The sequence below is a fragment of the Fukomys damarensis genome, unplaced genomic scaffold (genome assembly GCF_012274545.1).
Source record: "Fukomys damarensis isolate Sample0158 unplaced genomic scaffold, DMR_v1.0_HiC HiC_scaffold_3, whole genome shotgun sequence".
Lineage (NCBI taxonomy): Eukaryota > Metazoa > Chordata > Mammalia > Rodentia > Bathyergidae > Fukomys > Fukomys damarensis.
Genome location: NW_022900915.1, coordinates 19693459 through 19711126, shown reverse-complemented (window position 1 = coordinate 19711126; position 17668 = coordinate 19693459). Strand labels below are relative to the sequence as shown.

The 17668-nt window shown below is 41.0% G+C and overlaps 1 protein-coding gene across 1 annotated transcript in view; it reads right to left on the bottom strand.

Moving 5' to 3' along the window:
- Epb41l4a (erythrocyte membrane protein band 4.1 like 4A) overlaps positions 1-17668 on the bottom strand; it is a 215824-nt gene that overhangs the window by 12853 nt on the left and 185303 nt on the right. Inside the window, exons 18-20 of the mRNA XM_010607904.1 lie at positions 15379-15426; positions 13998-14075; positions 3163-3282 (exon numbers count right to left, since the gene is read on the bottom strand). Of these exons, the coding sequence (XP_010606206.1) occupies positions 3163-3282; positions 13998-14075; positions 15379-15426 (246 nt within the window). The remainder of the gene's footprint in view (positions 1-3162; positions 3283-13997; positions 14076-15378; positions 15427-17668) is intronic.

Here is a 17668-nt window from a genome sequence, read left to right as displayed (position 1 = left end):
GGAAAAAAAAAAAAAAAAAAAAAGAATAGTCAATAGAAACAGACTCACAGAAGATCTACATGTGGGTATGCGAATTCCTTCAAGAATTCAGTCAAAACCCACACATGATAAGTAGAAAATATGAATACCGCCATTGTATTAAAGAAACTACATTTACAATTTTAGACTTCCCTTTTAGAAAATTTCAAGCAGAGAGTTTCATTGGTAAATTATGTCAAATATTGAAAAAATAATGCAGGTTTTACATTGACTCTTTCAGAAGACAGAAGGAATATTTCCCAAACTAGTTTGAATGACCAGCATAACTGTTACCAAAAACCTGACAAACACATTACAAAATAATTATAGATCAATATTGCTCATACAGTAGAAAAAAATCTTAATGAAATACTAACAGAATACAGCAATATGCAAAAAGGATAAAACATCACAACCCCAAAGGGCCTATCCTAGGAATAACTGGGAGCATCATTCAAAATGGAATCAATGCACCTCTTCCAGTAACAAACTAAAGAAAAAGTAACCCGTGTAAAAGTACATAGACGCAGAAAAATCTCATAACAAAATGGAAAATTCATTGATGATTAAAAAATAAGCTTTCACTAACTCTCAGCAAACTAGGAAAAGAAGGCAACTTCCTCAGTCTTAATGTGACATGTTCAGTCCTCCCCTCCAATAAAGAAGAAACCAATGACATCTGTTTTCTTACCACTTCTCTTCCGCATGCTAATTCAACACTGCCGGAGGAGCTAGTCAGTACGATGAGGTAAGAAATATAAATAAAAGGCACAAGATTAGAAATAAAGGGAAACAGCTTCTCATTACAAACAGGGGCTATAACTTAGAAAACAAAAAATATTTCCACAATAGGAAAAAGGCAAGCTTCTCAACCCAATAAATGGATTTAACAAGATCGAAGGATGGCAAGATATCCTATCAGTATTTTTAATCACATTTTTCGATATACTGTACTGACTGACAATTGGAAACAAATTCTAAGAATGTGCAACCCAATGCCATTAAAAATTTGGGATATTTAGAATTAAAATACTATAAATACAGTAACTACTGAAAATTATAAAATGCTGCTAAAAGAAGTTAAAGATAAATGGGTGGGTAACATTAATTTTTTTCTAAACTGATCTGTAGATTCAACATGATCCTAATCTAATGTTTACAGTGTTTTGGAGGGTGGGGAACAAAAACTGATAAGCTGATTCAAAAATTCATATTAACTAGTTAAAACCATCTTAAAATAATAAAGAACAAAAAAGTTGGGTGTGAGCCAAGTATGATGGTGCACACCTGTAATCCCAGCACTTGGGAGGCTGAGGGAGGAGGATACCAGGAATTCAAGGCCAGCCTGGATTACATAGACCCTGTCTCAAAAAGCTCCCCCCAAAAAGGTGCAGACTACTACTGATTCAAGTTTCACTATAAAGCTACTGTAACCAAGATAACATGGTGGCATAAAGACAGAAAAATAGATTGATAAAACAAAACTGGCCCACAAATATGGTAAGAAGTCCACTGATTTTCAAAAAACCTCCCAGGCATTTCAATGAAGACAGTGTTTTCAGCAAACACTACTGAAATAACTGGACAAACACAGAGAAATGCCTCTCAATCTCTACTTCATACATATACATCAATTAATTCGAGATGGATCACAACCCTGAATACAAGAATAAAACCTATAAAGCTTCTAGTGAAAGATATGAACTTTGTGACCTTAGAGTAGGCAAATACTTCTTAAGATAAAAAAGGAAAAAAAAAAAGAAAGACTTAACTACAAAAAAATAAGACAACAAAACCCCTAATATATTGGTTTTTATCAAACTATAAACTGTTTGGTCATCCAAACACAACATTAATTAACATGAGAAAGCCAGCAACAACCTGGCAAAAAGTATTTACGATACATACACCTGAAAGGACTTACATCTGGACCATACAAAGAACCCTACAAATACTAATAGCATAAAAAGTAGCTTCTGCTTTAAACTGAACAACAGTTTAATTATATTCCCCACAAAAACACATGGGGCAGTGAATACATCTGTAAGAGAGTGTACTGCTGAGTAGTTTTCTATCACAGAAGAAAGTCATTGCTTATTAATGCTGTACTACTGATAACAACAAAAATACTCTGGCTTAAATTCTAATCAAAAGGGAAGCATCTAAGGCAGAGTCCCATGAGGGTACACCCAGAATTCCTTCCCTGGACTCTGTTAACCTGACCTTGCATCCTCTTGCCTGTCTCCCTCAAGACTCCCCATACACCTAACCCAGTTTGTTTCTGCCTCAACTTCCCAACAGCCTTCCATTGTTCGATCCCTCCTCCCGTAAGTTTTGGTGTCCTGTGTTTTTCCAATACTGAGGATCAAGCTCAGGACCCCGCACTTGCCAGGCAGGCACAGCACCATCCTCAGTCCACCCTCTTCCCGTAAGTAAGCAATGCCGTACATCTAATCATTCGGGATCACAAAAGGATCTGCAGAGAGTCCCAGGTCACTTGAAAAAGGGTGCTTTGGAAAGTAGATAGGGTGCATAGCCTAAATCTTGAAGCACAGATTAAACACACATACATGTACACGTACACACACACACACACAGAAACTTTATCAACTTGAAGAAAATGAATTTGGGGGACTGGCAATCTGTTATGGGGTAATTGTGCTCACACATGGCATTGCCTAGCAACAGGAGGAGCACGCAAATCCTAACGCTGGGGTATAATGAATCACTCACTGACTACTGATCACAAATGGTAATTTGATGGGAAGACATTCACATCTGGTTCAATCTGGAACAAGATATCCGAGAATTCTGCAGCCTCAAACTGAGCAAAGCAGCAGGTACGTCACTAACAAAGGAGGCCATTCCTATTTAGCCAGCTGAGTGTGTGAATTTGTTTAAAAATAACACAAACCAAACAAAAACATGGTTTCGATAGTCTTGTTTCCATGACACCTTGTTTTGGCTGTGCTCCAACTTCGATAGCTTCCAACATAGTTAATGAATTTTATAATATGAGAGGGTAAATATGACAGATAAACAATGGGATAATCAGGGTTGAACCAAAGCACTTCGGAGGACCCGAGCGACCACTGCTACTTCAAGCTCAGCATGTCTGAATCAAGGTGTAAAAAGCCCACGTACGAGCGCGATCGGTGTCTGGATCGCCTGTTGTTGGGGTCCGACTGGCTTTTTTCCTTCTGTCTCCGTAGTACAGCTTCCCACTGAGGCGCCGAATCAACCATGTCATTCTCCTGCCGTATTCTGAAAAGTGAAATCATTCATCTAAAGTTAACATCCATAATGAGTGCCTTCTTTCTTGGTTCATCCCAAGATCGTTTTTAAAAGTTATTTAAGCAGGAGCAATTTCATCACAATCACTGAAAGCTGAGAATGTGTTAAATGAATTTATGTTTGCATACACAAACATAAATATTTAACAGTCACCTTAGATACATAAAAATATACTAGTCATGAAAAGATTTCTATTTCTCTAAGAAAAAAGTGTCAAATGATAATTCCCTTAAAAATGGACTTACGTTTTGATAATGATAGTAATCTCTGACTTATACTTTTGTAAGAAAAAAAACTCAAATAAAAATTCATTTACTTTTTTAAGTTTATTGGTACATTTTAGGTATATCATAGTTACATTTAAGTTTTCAAAATAGAAACAATGATATACTGCTACAGTGCCTATCTTAAGCTATGAAACATTTTAAAATGTTACGGTTTGTGTCTAGATGTCCCCCCCCAGAGCCTTATGAGGCCACAGGTGGGGCTTTTTCAGAGGTGGCTGGATCTAGGATGTGTGACGCTAGAATTGATTCATGGTGCAATGCTAGGCTCAAGGGCGCTAGGATTAAAGGTGTGAGTGCTGCCTGCTCTTGCTTGTTCTCATCTGCCTGCTTGCAGTGGACTACTGCCCCTCCGCCGCACCACCCTGCCTCGAAGCCAGCTGATTACGGACTGAAACCTCTACAAGACGTGAGCTAAATAAACTCTCCTTTAATTCTGGGTGTTAGGTATTTTGTTTCAGCGATGAGAGAAAAGTAACTAACACAAATGTGCTAGTTAAAACAGCAATAAGTAATTTTACTTTGAAATGCTCTTAAAAATTCATAGTAATTGTCACAAAGTTATCACAGACAAGAGGTGCGATTTTGTTAAGACAGGACTAAAATTGCAGAAGTTAACTCCAGTGGCACAAGGCTAAGGCGGCAGCTGAATAAGCCTTCACCATTCTGTTGTGGCTGCTCACGTGGCAGAAGGAATGGGGTCTGACTCCTGATGTGTCCCCAGGAAGGGAATGGGGAGGCGGCACTGGGGAGCATAGGACTTGCATGGAAGTCCAAGGACAGTGTTCCCAAATACTGTCATTTTTTTAAAAAGATAATTCACAAGTCTTGATTTTTATAGTAAATTTTCCCAACTTTCAGGTCCTGGCAAACAATTCTGAATTTTAAGGTACTACATGGACCACAGCCTGCAGAAGTTTTAGATTTTTGATGTATCAAGTCTTGCTAATAATAAGGTGAGCTGGTGGGGGGGGCAGCAAGTATTTCGTTGAAGTAAGCACTTAATGTGTAAATACCGTCTCCAATGCACTGCAATGCTGTCGCGACTCTGTAAATATTCCTTGCAAAAATCAAACACCTGTTTAAGTGAATAATTAACTTTTAATTTATGCAAGCTCAGCAGGAAGCTCCCCATATGGAGAGCAGCTCAGAACTGTCAGGATCCCATCCCACATTGTGACAGCCTGAGCACCATGAACGGACTCAGGCAGTGACACCCTCATCACTCTGGAAAGACCATGTGGAACCAGACAAGTCTGTGTCACTTTTCTTCGGGTCCTCTGTTCCAGCACTTACCATGGGCTGTGGGCTGCACATCTGTGTGTACTTCTAAGTGCAAAACAGTGAATTTCACATAGAATTTAAACAGAGGTAATGTGAAGCACATTCAAGTTGAAAAGAATGACACCTTTTGAGAAAGCAACTACCTTCAACCTGGAGGTTAAAGGGGAACTACGTTCAATAAAAAATTATCTGAAACATATGCCAAGCCTTTGAAGTGTATCTATTTCTTCACTACTGTTTTCATTTCTAATAGGCTATTATTTGAAGATTAACAGGAAACAGTCATGGTATTTTTCAGGTTGAAGAGTCTAGTTCCCTCTTTTTAAAGCACATAGAGAGTAAAGTAAAATTGAACATTTGCTGCTATGGACCTCAACATTAGAAATGTTTGAAGAAGGTATCCCTGTGGTCATCATTACTCATCGTCCTTTGGAACAAACTCTCCCATTTAAAAATGCCACATGGGGGCATGCGCACCTGCTTACATGGCAGGTTCAGTGATGAGAAGCTACTGGGAAAGACAAACTCCCGGCCCTCACAGGCAAGACTATTATAGCACTCAAGTCCTTCTGAGGCAGGAGTTACCTGTTTTGTTTATGTATGAGTGAATAAAGACATCTCTCCAGGAAAAAGACAGGTCTCCTCATGAGAATAAATACACAGATACTCATGGCCAGGCTTACACCTGCAAGCTTTTCCAGTGTCTCACATGAGAGCCAGGGACCCACCAGACCAGCTGGGAGCAGTTCCCAGCTGATGGGTCAGGCTGGAAGGAGGAGCCAAAGGGAAGGCGTCACGCTGGCAAGCAGAGACCTCTCCTTGCACAGGAACCGCCAGCTTGACTGCTAGACCTCAGATGAGACGTAAATCCAAGTATCCTAACTCCTAACCCGGGAGTTTTTTAGACTGTAGCTTCCATTCTGAATGAAATCACTAGAAAGGTTACAGACAGTATTAATTTTACAATGTGAAAAAATTTTTTTTAATCAGGAAGTCAGGATCATTAAATATTTCTGAGAGTTTAAGCCAATTAACTAGGCAAAAGCCTGGCTTAGGTAAACACATACTTTAATCAGAATACAGACATTTAAAAGGAAGCTATTTCGTTTATAGTGGAATTCGTTTATAGTGGAATTATCAGATCACCTCAATATTCAAGGCTTTACTGTGATGAAAAAAAACCTGAAACTACACACACACACACACATGCATGTATGTCTCCTTTACTTTGCTTATAATAAAGACTAAATCAAAACAAGTTTAAGATTTCAGCATGTATCTTTAACTTATTTTTCTAGTTGAAAGTCTCAACTGAGGGCAACGAAACACGGTCAACTAATACCCTTGTGGCGGGCATGCCTTAAAGACAGATGCCCTCTGCTGGGGATGCCATTTCATAAATATTCTAGCAAAATGCATTAAAAATGTAAGGCCCTTTGGAGTCACAACAGAAGCACATTTTCCAGAGTAATGATGGTGTCACTGCCTTGGTCCGTAATGAAGTTTGAAATTACACCCTTACAAAAGGCCTCTGGTTAATGGTACCTCATTACAAGAATGTAAGTGTCATGTCTTCCATCAATGAACTGCTCCAGAAAACACAGGTGTCACTGCGAAAGACAAACTCCTGGCCCTCAGAAGCAAGACTATTATAGCACTCAAGTCCTTATGAGGCAGGAGTTACCTATTTTGTTTATTTATGCATGAATAAAGAAATCTCTAAAGGAAAAAGACAGGTCTCCTAAAATAATTCTAATTTTTAAGTCTTATTCCTGATTGTAGGGTACACAGTGTTTTTTGTTTTGCTTTATTTTAGGCTTCTTTCCTGCCTCATTTACCTATTCACTGGCACTGGGGACTGAACCCAGGGCCTTCACACAGAGCTACATCCCAGCTCTGTTTTTTTTTTGTTTTTTTGGTTTTTTTTTTGTTTTGTTTTGTTTTTTTGAGGCAGGGTCTCCCTGCATTGCTAAATTGCTGGGACTCCGCTCAAACTTGCGATCCTGTAAGAGAGTGGGGATTCCACTGTGTACTATTACACCTGGCTACATATTTTAATTTTGATGTAGGGATTTACATCGTGAAGAACAAAAATACTGCAAAGCCATGTGTTGACAATGAACCTTTTTAAAGAGTCAAAACTGTGCTCTTATATCAGAAGTATAAAATTCTCAAAGGGGAAAAACATTCTTCTATAATTTATACTGCAGATTTCTTTATTTTCAAACACTGTAAAAGATGAATCTCATAAAACTACCAAATATTCCTTCCCTGTTCCCCTTGACCCAGTAGATCTACATTTACTATGCACTGCCCATTTCCCCATCTACAAAGACAGAGAGTAAACAGAGTAGGAAGTACACGAAACAAGGCTTTTGTTTTTTAATTAATGTATAGGGAGAGGGTGGATTTCAAATACAGCAAATCCCGACGTTCCAGAATAGAAGAATTCCAACGTATTTTCTCACAAAACCTTTACATCCCACTTCTCTAGACTAGTCATCCAATTTAGATTTTAACTGCATCTGGCACTTAATTAAAGTTCACAAAGGTTTTGAAGATGAAATGCCATATAATCATTTGATAACAATAATAAAGATAATAACTATTCCTAGTCTCTCCTTTCTTCCCAATTATAGAGTTCTGCCTCTTCTACAAAATTCTTCACATTACCAAATGAGTTCTTATACAAATCCCCGGATTTCACTTTGTCCTCTCTCTTTATCAGTTTTGCTCCTAATAGGACCTTTCTTTATACCAGTTCTTAATTTACTCCACATTCACCGAGATCAAGTCCACGATAATGCTAACCCTGAGCAGTCTTTGTGGAGCAAATGCGCAGGGAAACTTGAAGCTCATGTGAGAGAGAGCACACTCTGTTCTTGAGTTCCATCCACTCCCAGCTGTGCCTTATCTGACCCGCTATCTCCTTTGGTCAGCTCTCAGTTTCTTCATATACAAGATTATTGCAAATATCTTTTCTAGCTTTAAAACTTAGTATTTCTCTGCTTGTATTTTATTTCCAAGCCAAAGAGACACACTGAAGCAAACCTATACTCCAACTGCAGTATAATGTTCCAGACAACTGCTTCCTGCGGCCCCTAAAAATCAAATCAGCAGGTCCCAAATGATTGTGAACTTGTGTTCTCATCAACTGCACTCGTTTTTTGATTGCCGGCTTCAAAGTAATCTTCATTTGTTTCCAGTAGTTTTTCTTCTCTAGGAAAATTTATGTTGATTCCAGGCATCTGTGGATATGCTCCCTTAAGACCAACAAGCAAAAAATTCATTTACTTTTCCCACCTTCCCCTACTATCAATAAATTATACTTACTTGCTCTTAAAAGGATTTTGCTCTTTTCCACTTATTCCTTAGGCTTCTGCTACTAAAATAGGCTACCTCTGCAATCTCCCTTTAAACTCTCCTGCTTTTATAATTTTTAACCTGTTTTGCCCCTGCTCCCACTCAGGAATCTGATAGCATTCTACAGTGGCTGCAGCCTTCTATCTTCACAGTCATCTCGGTCTACTCTGATTATGCTCTAGAAGCCTCAGACCACCCATGTCATAGGTCTAAATCTCGGTATGTCCTATACGAGTATAAGCCAGAACCCCTGCATCTGTGTTGTGGTCAACGCTATCTTTTTCACTGGCTCCATATGAACTGTGCTCTTCCTAACCATACTTTTTACCTTGTTTGCTGCCCATAAATTAGGGACAGGACAGTAGGAAGTGCTTGGAAGGAAACAGTTACCTATTTTCAGGCTAAGTCAAAGAAAACCTACTGGTTGATTTTGCCAATGTCCCAAAGACACTTTTCCTTAGGGTATAGAACAGTAACGTTTTTACCACTCTCACACCAAAATCATGATCTTCTAGATTTGTTCCACTCAGATATATTGTCACTGTCACGGTGCTGGATTCTTTTTTTCAGAAAAGTAATATCAAAGACTGTATGGCACATATTTAAAACTACCTTAATCTACTTTTCAGATACTAATAGACATCTAAAAGGTAGAAAAAAACTGACAACACTCTCACCAGAATGAATTCATGTTCACAACACTAACTTCTGTTTTCGCTCAACGAAGTCAGGCCACGCTGCACGCATGCTGCAGGGAATTCAGGTAACACTGAGCACTGCTACGCGTTCTCGTTAATTTAATACACCTGCCTACGCAGGGCATTTTTCTACTTTTTACAGAACATCCGTTATCTCCTGGATCTTCACAAGCCTCCTGCGAGGTAGGCAGCGAAGGTATTATTCCGACTTGTACTGAGAAAGAAGATTTAGAGGGCAGAGGAACATGCTCATGGCTACAGGACTCTTCAAAGCAGTGTCAGATCCACAACAAAGGCCCCATAATTTGCGCGTGCACACACACACACACACACACGCACACACACACATGTAACGTGTGAGTTTATGACACAAACATCCCAGGATAAAATTAGGGAAAGGTTCGGAGGGCTCCCTGTTGCAATTCCCTCTACGCCTCTTGCTCAACCCTCCCTGCTTTCTCTTATTCTTTTAATCTTCCCTAGGCTCCCAAGTTATTTTCACTTTCATGTTTAGGCAAGAACATCAGACTACTTCGGTGTCACCCACTCCTCTAAATCTCCTGCTTCAAAATCTTAACAGCCTAGCAGCACATCAAAGCTAACGAACAACTAAGTAATCCAAAGATTCTCCCCAGTGATACCCAAAGGACTGCTGATTTCCATCAATTGCACAAAGGATATTTTGCAGGCTGCTTTCTCTGAATGTGGAGAATATTTTATGAAGCTCAAGGTATTTTTAGGGAAAGCTTGTTTGTGAAAGGTTTCACTCTGGCAAGTCGGCTTCCTGGGCCCTCCTTTAGCACAAGCCCGGGTCATGGACCATTGGCTCAGACCTATAGTGATGAACTGACTGATCTTCCTGATCTCAGGGACAAGACTCAAGATTCTAACCAGTAAAATCTAACGCAGTCTAACAGTCACATGGATCGTTAACTGCATACTGCCAGCACCTGGAAGGCTCCCAACTTGATAAATTCAATCAAATTAATTGTTTCACAAATAAGTATAGCAAAGTAATCTCTAAAACTCAAACATTTTTGCTTTTAATTCTATCAGTGAATTGAAACACCAAGTTCCTTCCTCGATATCAACCTTTCTTTTACTACTCAGAGCACAATAAACATAAGTTGGACTGGAGTCGAGCGGTAGATGCTACATAAACACCCGCGTAGGAATCTGATAAACACTCGCCTCTGGCTCTGTCACACTGTGTGTCTGAAGTACACACAATCCTATATATACAATTTCATACAGCTGAGAGACCCCTAAAACCTACCCTTGAATCTAGACTAAGAATGCACACTATGAAAATAACCAACTGTGCAAACTTAGAAAAGGTGGGAGGTACTGGCAGACAGGACCAGGTGAAACACAGAAAAGCCTGCCAGAGGGTGAGAAGGGAGGGCAGGTGAAGAGGCAGGGATTCCAGAACTGGGCACAGGACTGTGAGGCTGCACTCCCCAAATACTGTCACTTCCAAGAGCTCACTAAATCTGTACAGGACTCGTTCAACAAAATGGAACAGCTGGTACGTGTGTGTCCCCCTCCACTCCAAAGAAACCAAGGAAACTAAGGTTTGTGTAGTTGCCCAGGCCTAAATACCAACACATGGCAGAATCAGGACCCAGATTCAAATCCTTGGGTTATCCTACGACAAACCACTGGCTCCTCAACAGAGAAAGAACTTAGAGAAGACAGAAGAAAGGAGGAAAAAGTAGGAAAGAGAACGAGGGGAACCAGATGAGGAAAATAACAGGATATAAAGAGAAACACAAGAAACTAAATAACAGAGGGGACCTAAGGGAAAATCAGGACTGTCATCTTGCATGTAAAAATAACTCTGCTCCAACTTCTAGCTGGTTATAAAAAGAGAGAAGAAAACTGTCCACTCAAACCTCAAAACCTAGAAGAGGTGAGGATACCCATTCAGACTGTGAAAATAAGAAAGAAAATACTGAGATGGAACAGACGAGGGAAGACATCACACAATGTCCCCAGTAACTAAAGGAGAAGACTGACTCATGTTCTGGGAAACACCGGGAAGAACTTCATATTTCTGCCCTCATTAGTACAGAGGCCAAAAGAGAAGGATGCTTTTAGCTAGAGTTTTCTAAAACAAACTTCAACAATCCTTGCTTCTAGTACTAACCTTCCATTGTTGGTGTGAATTTTGACCTTTTTTTAATGGAGTTAAAAACCTGCTGTGGTTGAAGTTAATTTACAAACATGACTTTATTAACGTTTGTTTCTCTTCACATAAAACATGTTTAAGGGCAGGGAATTTAGCCTACCTTACAAGCACAAGGTCCTGAGTTTGATCCCTTGTACCAAAATAAAAACAAAAATAAAACAAGACATGTTTAAATTGTTACTCAGGGAAACTGTAAAGCAACTTAAGCTCGACGGGGTTGATTTTGTGTCAAAAAAAAAAAAAAATTCTCACAGAGTACACTCAAGCCTAAAAGGAAAGACTTCCTTTATCTAAAGCAAAAATCTACCAAGTGCCAAAGGGAACAATACTCCAAAACTTATATACAACCTCCAAAACGAACACTGACTCTATCAGGAGTTCCACTGGACACATCGTGGGCTTCAACAGAGTTTCTGCAAAAGCAAATTTGCCCAGTAATTGCCCCTTTCCACAGGCTACCATTTCCCAAAGGGAGACGGGAAAGCAGTGTGTTAGGTACGGTCCTGGCTGCGAAAGTGATGGAACATCCAAGGCTGAATCCAGGACCCTGCTGGCAAGAAGGAGGACCTCAGCATGTCCCAGATTCTGTACGCCCCACCCTCGCCACCCAAGTCCTTCTGTGAGAGCACAAAGGATGGTGCTGAGGGCTTGCTAACCGCACTGGCAGCCAAGGAAAGGAAAGGTGGATGAGGTTGAAGAGATTCACTCTCTCCTCAAAAGAGGAGCCTTCTGCACAAGTACAAAGTCAGATGTCAGGAAAGAATCCTTCATCACAGACAAAAGACATCTTGGGACAGCAGCAGGGCTGCAGTTCAAATATTCAGACCTGTGCATCCTGATGTAGAACGAATGTGTTCTGACAAAACATGGCTAACAGTCGGACGGGAGGTCTAGCAGCAGCACAGTATGGTAGGGAAGCGGCTCCCAGAGGCAATGTAATGGCTTTGCAGCCTCTTTCCCTACACCCTGTCACCTGTTGCACCAGAATCTCCAGAGGTGGAGATCAGAACAGAAAGACAGACTTCTTCCTTCACCCAGTCTTTCTTATGCCCCTGAGAGCCAGACTCTCAACCTCACACATAGGGAACTATGCCTACAGGTAAATTAAATGGCTGTGAACGCTTTCTGGGTCCTTTGCATGAAATGTGTCAGCGTGTGCTTTGAAAGCTATTGCCCCTTACTAGCCTCACACAGTGCATGCGCATTTAAACATTCAGAGCCACTGCCATTTTAAAACACACTTCTGCCTAGCACCGAGAAAGCCAATTTAAGAAACTGTCCATGTAGGTGCAGGAGAAACTCCTGAGGGAGGAAACAATGAGGAAGAATATTGGAGCTAGTGCAGGCAGATCAGTAATGAGCAATTTAAGGACTTGGTGGCAACCTTTCAATAGTGTTTCATTTTTAACAACAAATGTCACTGTGAGCACGTTTGGTCCCCAAAGATACTGTGTTTTAAACAGGCTATCTTCCGAGCACTAGAGAATAGAGCATCTATGAACACAATGCGGAATATACTAAGCAAAACAAATACATTTACTGGTGTGATCAATAAGTACAAGCTTTAAATAGGGGGGAAAAAGCATTTTTGGCTTTGTTTTCCATTCTTTGTGCAAAAATACTGAACTGCAGAGCAGGGCCAGAGTACCTGAGGGAGAGCTATCTCTCACAATTGGATTTTTACAGATAAAGAAAATAAAATGGCTTCCTTGAAAAAGGTGTCACACACACTGAGATCTCACATCTACCTGGCTTAATTCCAGCTCCTAAGAAGGCTCCACATAGAAAACGTACCTAAGAAAGTGGTCCACCCTTACAATGCTGTCTGGGCTATTGTTATACAGGCTTTTAGTTAGAGGGCAGACAGTCCAATCTGTGCCAAGCCCATGGGCTCCAAGCACTGAAGAAGAACTTTAGAGATTATCTAATCCAACTTCTTCATCTTACAGAGGAAAAAGACGACCTAGAAAAGTAAAGCAAGCAGGCCAGAGTCGTACATGAGGTGAAAACGAGTTTCTCCACAGTGGCACTACTACTGCATTTCAGTACTAGGGACTTCTTTGTTGTGGAGCTGTCCTCTCCTTCGTAGAATACTCAGCCCTACCCCGGGTCAGGAGCAATCTCCTCCACCCAGTCATGACGAAAATAAGCATCTACAGACACTGTGAAGCATCTTCAGGGAGGGGCTAGGGAAGACAAAACTCTCCCAGTTGAGAACCACTGGGTTTGAAATTGGTACGAAAGGCAACCAACTCCTTCTGACTCGCATCATGGTGCTCTTTTTATTAACCCACATGAATACCTGTTTTCAAATAAATAGTTTGGAACTAAGGAGAAGTGATTAGTGTATTAGGCCAACACTATCACTTATTAAATGTCAAATTATTTACTAACAAGATCTTAAAAAACAAATCTTACAAATATAAATTAACTGCATGTACTCATCTGCGTGTACCTGACATACATGTAAAAATATATTAGCATGTAGATATACACGAGGGAGACCTATAAAACAATGTCATCTCATTTTGCCTTGGGTAAAATTCAGTAATGTCGTGTTAAAACATACTTCAAGAGGAATCTCTCTACCAATGATTAACTTCCCTACCAGCCTTAAATTCATTATATACTCTATCTAAACATAGAATCGTATGAAAGAAAAAGAAGGGCCCTTCCCTGTCAAGTTGTTTAATCATCTTATCCTAAAGTAACTCAGAGAAGCTGAGGCTTCTTAAACTAGTGCTTTAAAATAGTGCCAGATTCCTTTGCAACAGATAAGAAAACCAGGTTTACAAATGTATGGACACACAGCTTCTGTTACCAATGGCAGCCTCTGATTTCAGAGTCACAGCATTTCCATATTACCTGTTTCTTTTTTTCCGGTGCTCTCTATTAGAATTTTCTGATTCACTACCACTGCTTGTGTTACAGCGTGAGCGTGACCTGAAGACAAAAAAGAAAAGCAAAACAAAAACCCAGGTTTATAACAAATTTCAGAAAGGTTCACTGGGGTTTTTGGAATTAATTTTTCAGTGAAATTACTAATCCAAACATAAAGACCTGCATTGTCCCTCTCCTAGGCAGCATTTCTGAACTCAGTCAGACACCTGAATAAGTCTCCAGCTCAGGAAAATAAGTCTCCAGCAAGGCAGGGCAAGATGAAAACAGATTAAGGCAAATGTCATCATGTTCCCAGAAAGAACCACAAAAACCAATCACTTTCAGCAAAACTCCCACATGGTAAAGCTATAAGCCCTGGGATGGACTAACTGTGGAGAAAAGTCTGGTTCACCCCTTCTCCCCTAAATAAAGATGTGGAATGTATTTCCTCTGTCCTTGGACTGTCGCTCATCCTCGGACTGGTTTTACAGCAGAATGAGGTGCATGGCTCAGTCTGCCGGTTCCAGGATTGAAGGTTTCTGCCTCCTCCCAGCCAACACTGAGATGTCTGGGCTAGAGACAGCGAGAGGTCATACAGGGAGGTCCCAGACCACCAGCCATTCCGCACAGACCCCGACACGAGAGAGGGCCCCCACAACAAAGCCTCACCTGCTGTCTGGCCACAGCCTCCTGTGAGACCAGAGCAAGACTAGATGAAGAGCTTGAATGCAATATGTTCACGTACCGGGTACCAGCTCCCCACGGTGGCCATATTCATTATGTATCACAAACATCTATTAATACAAGTCAATTAAATTTTAAAAAGAGCTGGGCGTGGTAGCACATGCTCATAATCCCAGCACTTGGGAGGCTGAGGCAGGAGGATCACTATGAATTAGAGGCCAGCCTGGACTACAGAGTGAGTTCAAGGGCAACATACTGACACCCTGACTCCAAAAAAAAAAAAAGACCATTAAAAGGAACTTTCTGTTCAATCAACAGAATTATATGTGTGTTTATACATACATATACACCCATGTGTATCTCTATATATTTTTTTTGCTTTAAGCCACCAAGTTTTAGAACATTTTATAATATAGTAATAGATAATTGAGTTCCTCTGAGATACAAACAAGCAGGAAAAAAACAACAGAAGTGTCAAAGGATGGGAGAATGGGAGACTAAGAACCAGCTGAAACGGGAATTGGTTTTTTGAGGGAAAAAAATGATTTATGATACAGCACCCTTTGAGCAGCCATAAAAATCTCCCCCAGAAGCCCTCACTCTTGCCTTATCTCTGAACACAGCTAATTTGCTAGTCCTTGCTCCCTTTCCCTGACTCTCTTCCCACTTTTTTTTGTCTTACCTCCTCCTTTGCTTTAGATCTGAGTCCTCACCACTATTGTGGGCTTTCCTGTGGAAAACAAAAGACATTAAGACTGAGATATGATTAGCTGGGTGAGAAGCACAGCACCCACAACAAGTTTCCCTTCGGTTCATTCCTATCTGTTAATGTGCCTGTTCACTCGCCACACGTGAAAGTCACACACGTACGTGCTATGGCAGGTCCCAAAGGTGCCCGCCACCAACTGGTCTTGAGAAGCCAGCAAGCAACCTAGAGGGGCTGCAAACAGGCCACACATAACAACAGACAGCTTGCCCGTTGGTCTCACATACCCAAGGGTGGGGATCGTGCGCAGTCTCTAAGTCTGCAGTCCTCCAAGTCAGTGCCTGCGATGCTCTAACTGAATGTGAGCCCCAGCCCTCTGCTGACACGCTGTATGATTTAAACACACCGCTTTTCTACTGAGTGCCTCGGTTTTAATAGGATCACCCACAAAGCGCTGCTGTGAGAACCAAATGAATGAATATAATTGAAACGCAAAGTAGGGCCTGGGCCACTAGGAGCACTGAATCAATAAAAGCTGTTACTACGGCTTCTTCCCCGACTGTTTTCACTCTACTCATCCTATCCAGTAGGGCTGCCCACTGACCTCACTACTTCCTCCCAGCTCTTCACCTTTCCTCACTGTCTGCCTTACCCAGCTTAGATTTCCTAGCCCACCATTTCAATTATGTGTATGCCAACACCCAACACAGCACACACAGGTGAACCCAACTACCCAGGTTCCCTCAAGTGGGACCACACACAGTTCAGCAATCTCACCGCCTTTGTCTAGACCAACTACTGTTTCTGCAAAGTAGTATTCACTCTTCCTCTGACAACTCTCTGGCGCATAGCACCTCTCTTTCAGGATATGACTTTGCTTTCTCCTTCCAAAGGAAAAAGAATGGAACTCTTTCATCTTCCAGCTACCAAAAATAAAAATTTAGCAACAGCTCTGTTATTTATGGCTCTGTCTTAACTGAGGGCAGCCTCCGTGCCACAGAGTCCAGTCACCTTGCGTCTTCTCAATGACCTTCCTTAACATTGCACCCACCTCTCATATACAGTGGAGCCTTGACTTACAAACTCAATCCCTTTGCAAGGGCTGGTTGTACCTAAGTCAATACAGCTGAGATCTGGATATTTATCTGGGTTCACACAATAGATAACAAGAGGCAGATTAATCTTCCATTGACCTAATTAGTTCATGTTGCTCATCTGTCAGGCCGGTGATAACCTCTGGGACCACTGTGTAGTCACCTGCCCTCTGGCAAACTCTTGCAGTTAGATTTTAACGTTCTCAAGTCTCTCTTATTTAAACAATGTACATCTACTTTGGCTCACTTCCCCTCTCTTTGGCCCACTCTGTCCACATTCATTAAAGCCAGACTTCTTAAGAGAAATGTGTGAGCCCCTTGCTGCATTTCCCTCTCTGACCAGGGTGGACACAGCTCTTTCATGCCACCCCTGTGGCTTATGCTCTCCTGTTGTCCCCAATATACTTATATCTAACAACCTAACACTGACATGTGGTGCCTGTCCTTATATCAAATTTGGGGTAATGATTTAACATCAACAGGACTATATAAATATTGTTCACAGATTATCTAAATTGCACTCTAGGGATAGAATTCTATTCTTCTATGGGTACATTAACCTCTTGCTTAGTTTTCTTTGGTTGTCAGTAATTCTTTGCCCATACTCTCTAACAGAACTGCCAAATGTCCTCCTGATTCAGACAAATGCCCAGCTAATCACAAGTTCCACTTGTACACTCCCTCAGTCCCTCTGCCCTAATGCTCAGAACTGCACTGAGCTTGCTGCACACAGGTCGCTATGATTTAGCACCTTCTAGGCAACTCCTTTGGTTTCTCTGTATGACAGATCCCATATTTCTGGGTTCTGGGACTCCTTGTTCTGGTTTTGTGGAGTGTATCTTCCAGTTTGCAAACAGAATACTTCCACAGCAGGTGCAAAGTGTGGTTAAAATATATGATAACGTTTAAATTTTTTAAAATTTATTACAGGCTAGATGTGGTGACACACGTGTAATCCCAGCACTCATGAGGCTGAGGCAGGAGGATCGCCATGAGTTTGAGACCAGCCTGAAACATAGCGAGACCCCGTCTCACCCTCCACCCAAATTTATTACAGTAAAATACACACTGCCATGAATCCCCCTCAAAATATTTCTCCTCACTTTGAACACACTTATCCTTTGTTCCTGCCACTTCCTGAAACAGTTTTGGAAGCGTCTACCAAGTGTGAT